Source organism: Chanos chanos, chromosome 6 (genome assembly GCF_902362185.1).
Source record: "Chanos chanos chromosome 6, fChaCha1.1, whole genome shotgun sequence".
NCBI classification, from domain to species: domain Eukaryota; kingdom Metazoa; phylum Chordata; class Actinopteri; order Gonorynchiformes; family Chanidae; genus Chanos; species Chanos chanos.
The window spans coordinates 7,528,300-7,540,035 of NC_044500.1; the positions used below are offsets into that span (position 1 = coordinate 7,528,300).

Here is an 11,736-nt window from a genome sequence, read left to right on the forward strand (position 1 = left end):
CGAGATTTGTTTACACCATTTTTGCCCTGCCCTTGAAATTCTGGTTTGGTGTGTTGATTGTTGTCCATTTTGTGACTACAATTTTTGCCCTCTCTACTGTGATTCGTCCAACAGTCACTGGACCACTGCCTGTTTTGACCTGAGTATTATCTTTAATATATGTCTTAACCGATAATTAAGGTGGTATACGCCAGTTAATGCAGGGCTAAATGGACCAGCCTCCCTCTATCAAACAAAATCAATCCGGATTAAGCAGATCATGAACCTGGAAAGAAGCATCAGAGGATATGAAACTTGTTAGACATTTCTCTGTCAGGATTTACTGAAGAGGAACTTAATAGGATACCAACAAATGCACTGTGATGCACAACTATGACCTATGCCCTCTTCAGGGGATTGCTTAGTAAATGTTTTGCTTGCTTCTTTGTTTAGATGTCTACAGAATCACAGTGGACACTGATATATTGATCATATGGGGAAATATAACACCATCATTACAATTTACAATTTAGCATTTAGCAGACGCTTTTAGCCAAAGTGACTTACAATCAGTGCATCAGTCGGATTCCTAATACCTCATAAGCATACATCGCTAAAAAGACTGAGCGTCAATTTACTCCTTCGTATTACAAGACAAGGTTTTTTTTTGTTTGTTTGTTTAAGGAAGGGGGTTAGGCTTAGGGGGATAGGTGGGTTCTGAAGAGGTGGGTTTTCAGTTTCTTGCGGAAGATGGTGAGGGATTCCTCAGTCCTAACTGTATGAGGGAGGTCGTTCCACCACCGAGGGGCAATGGCGGAGAAGAGGCGTGGTGCTATGATCATAGCATGATCATAGCAAGTGAAATACAGCATAATTAATGAAGACTAAATCTTTCATATAATGTTAGCTTTGGGCTGGACCCACAATATTAAAAGTGCTCCAAGCAACAGAATTTCAAAAGCATGCTGCTTAGCCTCTCGTCTAACTGGAATACTGCTTTAGCCTACATTGCCGTTCACAAATTAAGACCAAATGCACATTTCAGTATGTAGCCTAGATATATTGTAGCCTTACTCCTGTTCCATATCTTTTTGTTTGAATGTTCCCATTCACATACTTCGGCCAGATTTTGAATTGTCGGCCCAATTTATTGTAACATTGCTGCTGTTCCATGTCTCAGCGTATATGTCTGTCCATTCAGAAAAAACAATGAACAATTCAAAAATACATAAAAAGCATACATATGTCCACTAATTATTACATAACTAAAGAAATAATACATAAAAAGAAAATACATAACTCTAGCATGTTTCTTATTTTGTGCATTTTATAGAATTACTAGTCATACACTAGTCATTATTGCTTCATGCAGTAATGAAATGAAAACACTGGGGAACAAATGACAAGATCCACCAGAGACACTGAGCACAGTGTAAATGCCTCTTACTGACATCAGAGCCCATCTCAAGGGGTGTATTAAGAGTACTTAAAAGTGGAAGGAATTAGTGCTTGATAAATTGTGATTCTAAGTGATGAAGACATCGACATCTAAGTGAAGAGGACATCAGCTTTTCATCTCAGTCTGCAGTTGTCAATTCTACCTGTAATCAGTCTTCACCAGAGGTGGAAGGTACAACAGCATGAAATAACCTGAACTGGACCATTCCCTTCTCTCTGGAAAAATTTTTATCATGACATCAGATTTTTCAGTGTGTATCTTCACAACTTCTTTGAAGTGGAGACTTTTACATAGCTTGTACCAAATTTAAACTTTTTATCTCAAGATTGTTTAGTTTAGAAAAAGATTTATCTGTATGAGAAAGTAATATTATATATATTTATATACACATATATACCTGTTCTTTTTATATAGGATGTGTCTATTGATGGAGTATTTTTTTTAGTATTTAATCCTAGATGTCATAAAATTATAAAAGATAACAGATAAAGTAGAATATGATGTTTAGCCACTTTGCCATTCATTTGACAGACACAGTTTCAATGACAGACTGAGTTAGATCAGACAGATCAGAATTCCGAAATCTTTCACTATGTTGGACGATCATTTAAATAACTCTTCCCACACAATTTTCATATTGAATGGGTTTCAGAATCTAGGTAAATGGAGGCCTGCACTTGTTGCTCCTTTTCTGCTCATGCTCATATTGTCAATTATTGGCAACACTATTCTTTCATCCATAATCATGTCAAAAAGAAATTTACACTCTCCAATGTTTGTTCTTATAGGGCTTATGTCTGTAGCTGATTTGTGCATCCCAATATTTGCTGTGCCCAATATGCTGCTCAGCTTGTCATTTAACTGGAATACTATTTCCCTTAATGGCTGCTTGATACAAATGTTTTTCATTATATACTTTCAATCATTTCAGTCAACAATCCTTTTATGGATGGCACTGGATCGCTATTTTGCAATATGCACACCTCTGTACTACCATAAACACATGGCCTTCCCAAATTTCCTTAAATTTGTCATTGTCCCTCTCCTGAGGAATGCTTTCTTTGATGTTTTGCTCATAACCCTGGCTGGTTCACTGCCCTTTTGTCACAGCAATGTGATAGATCATTGTTTTTGTGAACATATGGCACTGGTTGGACTGGCATGTGGAGATACTTCGGTTAACAGCCTTGTTGGACTCATGGCTGCATTGCTCATACCAGCAGTTGATTTTGTGGTCATTGTTGTGTCCTATGTCATCATATTTTCCACTGTTATTAAAACTGGACAATCTCATACAAAAGCTTTCAACACATGTATCACACATATAATTGTTATTTCAGTTAGTTTGTGTTTTTTATTAATGGCTTATCTGTCATACCGGATAAGAAATAACTTCTCATCAAATAACCGTGTTTTTTTAAGTTTAATGTATTTACTTGTCCCAAGCTGTTTAAACCCAATCATTTACGGAGTGAGAACAAAAGAAATAAGGCAACAGTTTCTCCATATTATGAGGGATATGAGGATTTTACCAATATCAGGAAAGCCTATGAATAGTATTTCTTAACTTTTTTTATTAGCAGTTAATGAAAAAATACATCATTAATAGGAATGACTTTATTAAAGAATCATACAAGTCCAGACATTTTGTTCCTGGAAACTTACCCCTCATGTAATATTTTGTTTAAAAATATACTTTGTTTAGAACATATTGAAACATAGAGGCAGTGTATATTATCAACATGATAAAATGTAAATACATTTGTTAAAATGAAATCTTGATATAGCTGAATGTTACATACAAATTTAACGTAAATATATATTTATAACAAATAAAATAACAAAAGTTTGATGTTCTGGCACAGAGTTGTTAATGTCTTTGTAGTGCATGTATCCACAGATCAGCCCTAATATTGATGTCTTTTAAAAACTCTATCTCACTTGAGAAAATTGTGGGTCAGAGATGGAGCAAAGGTGAAATATTAAAGAATATCTCAAGAATAAATTGAGATTTTTACACAGAATCTGTTTAACATTTTAAGAATCATAGGTGCACAGTCTCATTGGTTTTCTGTACAAGATTGGAAAAAAAAGAAAAAACAATAACATGCCATACAGTGTTTCCTTTTTTTAAACAAATAAATACATAAATTCGAAACAAATTATTCACCCTTATGTTTCATTCAGGAATCCTTAGATTGTCCTTGAGATACCACATTCTGACACAGTTTTGATACACTCTGTTGACACAATAATTGTGTAAAACCTAAGGAATTGGACATGGCTAAAAACAAAGAAGAAAGAAAAAAAACATTTGAATTTGAATAAAAAATGAAGTGAGAGTGAAACAAAAGGAAAAAAATAACATTTGAAAAGGAATTTAATATTTGAAAAGGTAGAGTGAAGATACAAATTAAAAGGTCAAAAAGAATAAACACAGAATTAAAGAAAAAAAGAACAAAAGACTGCATTGTTTAAAAAAGCCACATTATGTAAATACATGTGTATTTTACTACTTATGTTTTAACTCCTCATAATTTCTTCAAGAGATTAAATGCAAGGCATGGGACACTTTGTCTGCCCCCTGAGATTCCATTGCATTTTCTATTGAGCTCTATTGGGCAAATGATCATGAGTGCGATAGTTTCCTCCCACTCAACAAAGGTTATGCAATGACCCTGTCTCCTCCCTCCACTGGTTTCACCATTCAGTCTGTTCTGTATCACCATGCTACTGAGCAGCGGCCTAATCCTTTGTGTATTTAATTATCTGCTTCACCTGTTATCTGTTCATTGAGGCTGATATTAGTTTAAATATCACTGCTATTCTTTTTGGTTTTTTGTGAGGTCTTGCCCTTACTGAGTGCATAGCTGAACATTATTAGTTTGAATTCTAATGTCCCTTGGTCAGATGACCTCTGCCTGTTTCTGAACATATTCAGTCAGTCCAGTGTCTTGTCTTACTGTACCTATTCCTTCATTTCTGTCAAGCACTCTAACCTAGTTTAACCTTCCTGTGTTTAACATCTGCTTTTAATTGACAATAAAGAACCTGAGTCTGCACATGCATCCAAAGTTGCTTGTTTAAATGTACAGTCATTTGTGATTTACGAGTGGTGCGTTGTTCCAGATAGGCTGTATTTTCATGTACTTCTTATTTCTCAGTACCGCCTGAGAAACACCGTTCAGATTCTGAATGCTCCCACATACAAAGTAATTCCTTAACAGGAAGAATACATTCTTAATGTTATGTCTGTGTAACAGCAACTCCTGAAGAACCATTTGTTTGTGAAGGCTAAGAAGTATCCCATCCATGAAACCACATTTTCCTTCTTAAGGTGTGTGATTTGCACTGATGGTGTGGCGATTGTTTAGTAAAAGGTTGAGTATGATCCTCACCAGAGCCCATGACTGTGAAGGAACGTCAAAGATTTCTTGGCTTTGCTAACTTTTATCATCATTTCATCTGAGGTTTTAGCATTGTGGCAGCTCCTTCAACTCCCTCCTTCCTTTCTAGTGGTTAAAGGCAATTTGTGTGGTCTGAAGCAGCAGCTGCTGCTTTCTGCTCTCTCAATTAGCAGTTCACATCAGCTCCTATTCTGAAAAAACCCAACCCAACTCATCCATCTGTAGTGGAGGTGGATGCCTTAGAAGTAGGCTTAGGGGGAGTGTTATTACAAAGACATGGGTCACTTCTCAAACATTTCCAAAATTTCTGGGTAAATACCATCAGCGGAAAGGAACTATCAGATTGGAAAATGTGAGGTTTCGGCCATCAAACCAGCTTTGGAACAGTGGCATCACTGGTTAGAGGGTCCCAGGAGCCATTCATTGTGCTTACAGACCACAGAAGCTTGGAATATGTACAATTTGCCAAGAGGCTGTACGTCCAGCCACATGGGCATTAGCGTTCTCTCATTTCAACTTTACCAATTCATATTGTCCAGGTTCAAAGAGTGGCAAAGCAGATGCCTTGTCCAGACAGGAACCTGCTGTGACAGATCCCATTACTATCCTTCCTCCTTCCTGTGTTGTGGCACCAATCATTTAGGATTTGGAGGAGCATATACAACAGCTCTGTACGGAAGAATTAGTCCACGACTCAGCTCCATCTCAGAAGACATGCATAACTGAATTAGTGAGGAATCATTTACTTACCTAGGTTCATCCTTCTTTGGCTTCTGGATATCCTGACGCATCCTGTACCATTCAGTTGCTTTCTGACAGGTACTGGCAGCCCACTTTGGCTCACAATGAAGGGAATTACTATAACTCTTGATCTGTTTGTATTATTTCTAATTCCTCCAGAGAGGTTCGTACTGGTAAGCTTTTACCTTTACCTGTGCCTCAGCATCCAAATTCACGTTCCCCTCAGACTTACCACCCTCGGATGGATACAAAACAATATTATATTAGTGGTTTTTCATGTCATGTCATCTAATTCCATTTGTCTCACTTCCTACTGCTCCTCAGTTGATGGATGTACTGTTTCAAGAGGTTTTGGGACATGACAGCACTCCTGCAGAGTTCCTCTCTGGTTGTGGGTCCCAGTTTACCTTTCACGTTTGCAGGGCTTTCTTGGAGATGTTACTACTAGCAGTCAGTCTCACATCTGGTTGTCATACCCATAGGTGGAAGTTAGACATCATTGTGTGATTCCATCATTGCTGCTGTCATGACTGACAGTTTGAATTGGTTAAATTATTACTCTTGGCAGACTATGCTCAGAATTGTCAGAAATGCCACAGTAGTCAAGAAGGCTGCAGTGGTTCAAAAAAGCTGAGCAGATATGGGTGTCATGTTCACCTGCAGCAAGCCACTGAACATCAAAACCTTAAGGTAGATTGTCATAACTCTCAATATGACGATGCTCAGAACCACCTCCCAAAGAACGGAGAATAGCTATCTACCAAGGACCTCATACTGTGTATGCCCAGCCAGAAACTCAGCCCCAATTCAATGGACCGTTCATGCCTGCATTCCATGTGTTCCTCTTCAGGCAAGTGATTCCAGGTCCACTGGTTCCATCAGATGATCCCCCGCCACCCCTTAACCACCGTTGGAGATTAATGGATTACCATCTGGGAGTACCTTACCATTGATGGAACTGTCTTCCTATGTACAAAGTGCAGGATTGAAGACTAGGACTAGCCCAAGGGTCACCCATTGGGGCAACACATTCTTGTACATATACTGGCTGCTGGTGGTGGTGGTGTTGTCAAAAGGGTATGTGTGTGTCTGTGTGTGTTTGTGTGTGTGTGTGAAGGGGGGGGGGGGACCTCATCCTTTCGTTGCCATCTCTTGTTGGTCCAACCTATCAGTTCTCATCCTCACCAAACTTCTTATTGGATCGTTGGGTTCATTTTCAAATCATCATTTGCACTAGTTCCTTCTTTGCTGTCTACGTACACGTACACATGGGTTTCACTGTGTGCTACAAGGAGTCTCCCATTGCCCTGTGTTACTGGGCTGTTATGATCATCTGGTTACTGATTAACTGTGTGCTGACATCAGAAAAGATGGCAGCACGGTAAGATGCAACGGCTTCTCCAGACCAGGAATATGGCGTGTTATTGTTTGTTTATGCTCACTGGTCTCTCTGGTTATTTCCAGATGTGTTACTGTTAAAATGTGCGTAAGGAATACACATAGACTGAAATACAACCACGGGACTCTACTGGAAATCAAGGAAACATGTCCAAACAATAATAATCCCACTGTAGAGGTAATAACAAAGGAGCTCCATGGCCTAGGCCTGCTATGCAAGCTAGGTTCTGAGTCACTCGCAGCAGTCACCCCAGCAAAGAGACACTGTAAGCGGTGCAAGAGGGAACAGAAGCGCGGTAAGCGAGGAGGCATACGGGCTAGGCTAAAAGCTAACCCCACCAGACAAGCTATCCCGTCCGTTACACTGGCAAACCTTCGTTCCATGGATGTAACATCCCAGGTGTAATGTGGCACCCAGGGGTATGGGTAAGGGACGTAGCATAAAGGGATCCCACCACCAGCACAGGTTTGGGACGGTGCAGTGACAAAAATACAGACACGGGAGCAATGTTCAAGGAATGTGGGTTATACTGGTGACATTTACAAAAAGATCATATTTACAAATATATACTAGAATATTTACAACACGAATACAAACGGGAAAAGGGGGAGAGAACGACAGACTGTGCCAAAGGAAAGAACATAACAAAACCAAAACCACCCTAAAATACCCACACCAGCACACAACTAACTACAAAGCAAAAAGGTGGCAGAGCAAAAGGAAATCTAACTACACTAGCTAACTGCAAAAACAAAACTTACACAAGTGGCACCCACCTCTAAGCTATCCCTAATTCAAAGTGAAATGCCTCACGCAGGGATCCCCACCTTACCTGCCTTGTCCCCACGGTAACCAAGACAAACAAGCCGAGACACAGTTCCACAAACGAAGTCAGTAAACAATAAGAGAAATATGGTAAGGCAAGTTTGTTAAATTACAAGAATACAAAAATCACAAGGGGTCATAAGCGAAATCAAAATCTGAACAACTACAAAACTGGGATCTTTAAATTCTGCTGCTCCGTTCATGGTTGGCCGTGCGAAGAGGGGCACTCCGTCCCCCTGGTTCGCTAGCTGGAACAAGGAGGTGGGACAACCACAGGCCAGATAAAGATTGGCATCTGGTTCACGCCACAGCTGGATACTTGTGTCGAGAGAGAGAGAGAGAGAGAGAGAGAGATGCAGGCAAAACACAAGGTGGAAAACAGGACGCAGACAAACAAACACACAGTGCGCCACATGTAACAGTGGACAACGAGCTCGACCACATTAGACTACTGAGATCTGCACAGCGCAACATTAGGGACTGCTGTGTTTTCATATTTATGGAAACGTGGCTGAATAACACCAATTTAGCTGAATGGCCAGGGACACCAGCAAGTCCAGTAAGACTCGGAGGTCTGTGTGTTTATACCAACACAGAATGGTGTGCAAATGCTGTGTTGATCTCAAATACTGCTCACCACTGGTGAAATATATGGCAGATAAATGTAGGCCCTATTATTTGCCATGGGAATTTACCGTCATTATTATTGAGGCAGTGCACATAACCCCCAATGCTAATAATACTAAGGATGCGCTACATGAACTATACAAGGCCATCAGTGAACTGCAATATCTTCACCCCCATGGATTTGTTATTGCCAGGGACTTCAACCAAGCAAATTTAAAAACTGTATTACCCAAACTCTACCAACATGTTGAGTTTCCAACCAGAGGACTTAATACACTGGATGTGGTCTATACAAACATCAAGGCCTCATACAAAGCCATCCCCCCGCCCCCACCTTGGACTTTCTGGCTATACCGCTGTAATGCTCATTCCAGCATACAAACCACTGCTGAAGAGGGCAAAACCTGAAAATAAACAGGTCAGACTGTGGCCAGAGGGAGCCACTGAAGCCCTGGAGAGCTGCTTTGAATGTACAGGCTGGAGTATCTTCAGAGAGGCAGCAACCAGCAGCCATCACACAGACACTGAGGAGTACGCTGCCTGGATACAACAACAAATGCATCGAGGATGTTGCAGTCATGAAAACCACCACCACAAGTGCCAACCAAAAGCCATCGTATACCGCAGAAACTGCTGAAAACCCGGGATGCTGCTGTCAGAGAGGGAGATGATGCGGTGCACAGAGCAGCAAGAAGCAACCTGTCCCGTGGCATCAAGCTGGCAAAGCATGACTACGCACAGAGATTCAATCACCACTTCACCTGCTCGAGAGACACATGGTGCATGTGGCAGGGTATCCAGACCATCGCGGACTACAGGACCCCGCCACATGTCTGTGACACCGACACCTCTCTACCAGATGCGCTCAACGCCTTCTGCACCAGGTTTGAAGCCCAGAACACCAAGCTGGCAAGAAAAACCACCCCTTCGCCGAATGATCTGGTACTTTCCCTGTCACCGGTCAGCATGAGGACGCTCTCCACAGTCGACCTACATAAGGCTGTGGGACCCAACAGCATACCAGGTCGAGCGATCAAGGCCTTTGCAGACCAGCTGGCTGATGTCCTGATGGACCTCTTCAACACCTCCCTGTGCCAGGCTGTCAGTCCACAGTGCTTCAAGGCCACCACCATCAGACCTGTGCTGAGGAAGGCTGCAGTGTCAGAGCTAAACAACTAACGCCCAGTAACGCTTACTCCGATTATCAGGAATTGCTTTGAGTGGCTAGTCTGGAACCAGATTAAGTGGCTGACTCTTCCCACCCCTCCCAAGGACTGTTTACCTCCCTCCCACCTGGGAGAACGTTCTACAGCATTAGGAGCTGGTCTCTCAGATTGTGCAATACTTTCTTCCCCCAAGCAGCCCGGCTCCTGAACACCATGCTGCCCCCTTGTCTCTATTCTTCACACTGTGCTTTGACATCCCCACCCCCTGACCTATACCAATTCTTCCCAATTGCGCAGACACATTATTGGACAATTAAAAGACAATGCACAATCACTTTGTAAAAGGTACTAAAAAATCCTTCCATAGCTGCCAGTGTTCAACACATGCACACTATGGCTGGTTGATCAAAGTGCATACCCATGTTGCACTCTCTGTTTAATATCTACATGCTGGTTTACAGTTCTACATTGTACTTTATGTCTGTCTGCACAGTTCCTGTTTACATACTGTCTTACTGTTCACACACTGTCTTACAGTTCTGCATTGTTACGTTATATTTATATTTGATGCACTGTGTCTTCCCATTGTGTCAGCTGACAGCCTGGTCTCCCTTGGTGTTTTGATTCTTGGCCATTTTGTGAACACAATTTTTGCCCGTTCTAATCTAATCTGTCTGCCAGTAACTGGACCATTGCCTGTTTTGACCTGAGCATCGTCTTTAATAAACATCTTAGTCCACACATGCATTTAGTCTCCCAGATCATCTTTTACTCTTGTTCCAAGCTTTCTTGGCACCTTGGAGGATGTGTACACCTGCTCATGCAGGACAAACCTCTCTCTGTGAAACAAAAACAATCCAGATTAAGCAGATGATAATCTTGGAAGAAGGTATTAGAGGATATGAAACTTGTTAGACATTTTTTTCTCAAGATTTACTCATGAGGAACATGATAGGATACCAAGAAATTCACTGTGATGCAAAACTGTGCCCTGTACCCTCTTCTGGTGACTGTTTAGTAAATGTTTTGTTTGTTTGTTTGTTTGTTTGTTTGTTTGTTTGTTTGTTTGTTTGCTTGCTTGCTTGTTTATGTGTTTGTTTCTTTGATTTGATTTGATATATATAAATATAGTGGACACTGATGTTCTTGATCATATGGGGGAAATGTGACACCATCACAGCATGATCATGGCATGTGAATTGCAGCAAATTTTATAAAGACAAAATGTTTCTCTTAATGTTATCTTTGGGCTAGGCCCACAATGACTCAATGTATTGTAGCTTTGCTGTTCCATGTCTCAGTGTCTGTGTCTGTCCACTCTGCAACAAGTTCCAAGAATTCAATTCAAAGTTATGCAAAAGCAATACATATATGTGTGCTAAATATTAAATAAATAAATAAAGAATACATAACTCTAACATCTTTCTTGTGTTGTGCATTTTACAGAATTACTAGTCATTATTGCTTCATGCAGTAATGAAATGGAAACACCGGGGAACAAAAGACAAGATCCACCAGAGACACTAAGAGCAGTGTAAATGCCTCTTACTGACATCAGAACCCATCTCAAGGGGTGTATTAAGAGCCCTTAAAAGTGGAGGGAATTTGTGCTTGATGAATGATGATTCTAAGTGATGAAGACATCAGCTTTTCATTTCAGCCTGCTATCAGCTCTCACCAGAGGTAGAAGGTTCAATACTATGAAATAACTTCAACTGGACCATTCCCTTCTCTCTGGACATATTTCATCATGACATCAGATTCTTAAGTGTTTATCTCCACAACTTTTTTGAAATGCAGTCTTTAATATAGCTTGAGCCAACATTAACCTTTTTTAGCTCAGTTTTTCTTGTTTTGGAAAATGGTTCAGAAGGTTTTACCTATATGAAAAACTGCTAATATATATATATATATATATATATATATATATATATATATATATATATATATATCTGTTCTTTTTATTTATGATGTGTCTATTCATGAAGCATCTTTTTAGCATTTAATCTTAGATATCATAAAATTATGAAAGATGACAGATGAAGTTGAACATGTTGCCTTTCACTTGACAGACACAGTTTCAATGACAGACTGAATTAGATCAGACAGATCAGAACTCAGACACATTTAAAT

At 40.3% G+C, this 11,736-nt stretch overlaps 1 protein-coding gene across 1 annotated transcript; it reads left to right on the plus strand.

Moving 5' to 3' along the window:
- Positions 1 to 2,030: 2,030 nt before the first annotated feature.
- LOC115814975 (olfactory receptor 51E1-like) lies at positions 2,031 to 3,005 on the plus strand. Its single transcript, XM_030777946.1, has one exon. The coding sequence runs from the start codon at positions 2,031 to 2,033 to the stop codon at positions 3,003 to 3,005; it is 975 nt and encodes a 324-aa protein (XP_030633806.1).
- The last annotated feature ends 8,731 nt before the right edge of the window (positions 3,006 to 11,736 follow it).

Coding starts and splice junctions, on each gene's coding strand:
- LOC115814975 (XM_030777946.1), top strand. CDS start 2,031: ATGTTGGACGATCATTTAAATAACTCTTCCCACACAATTTTCATATTG.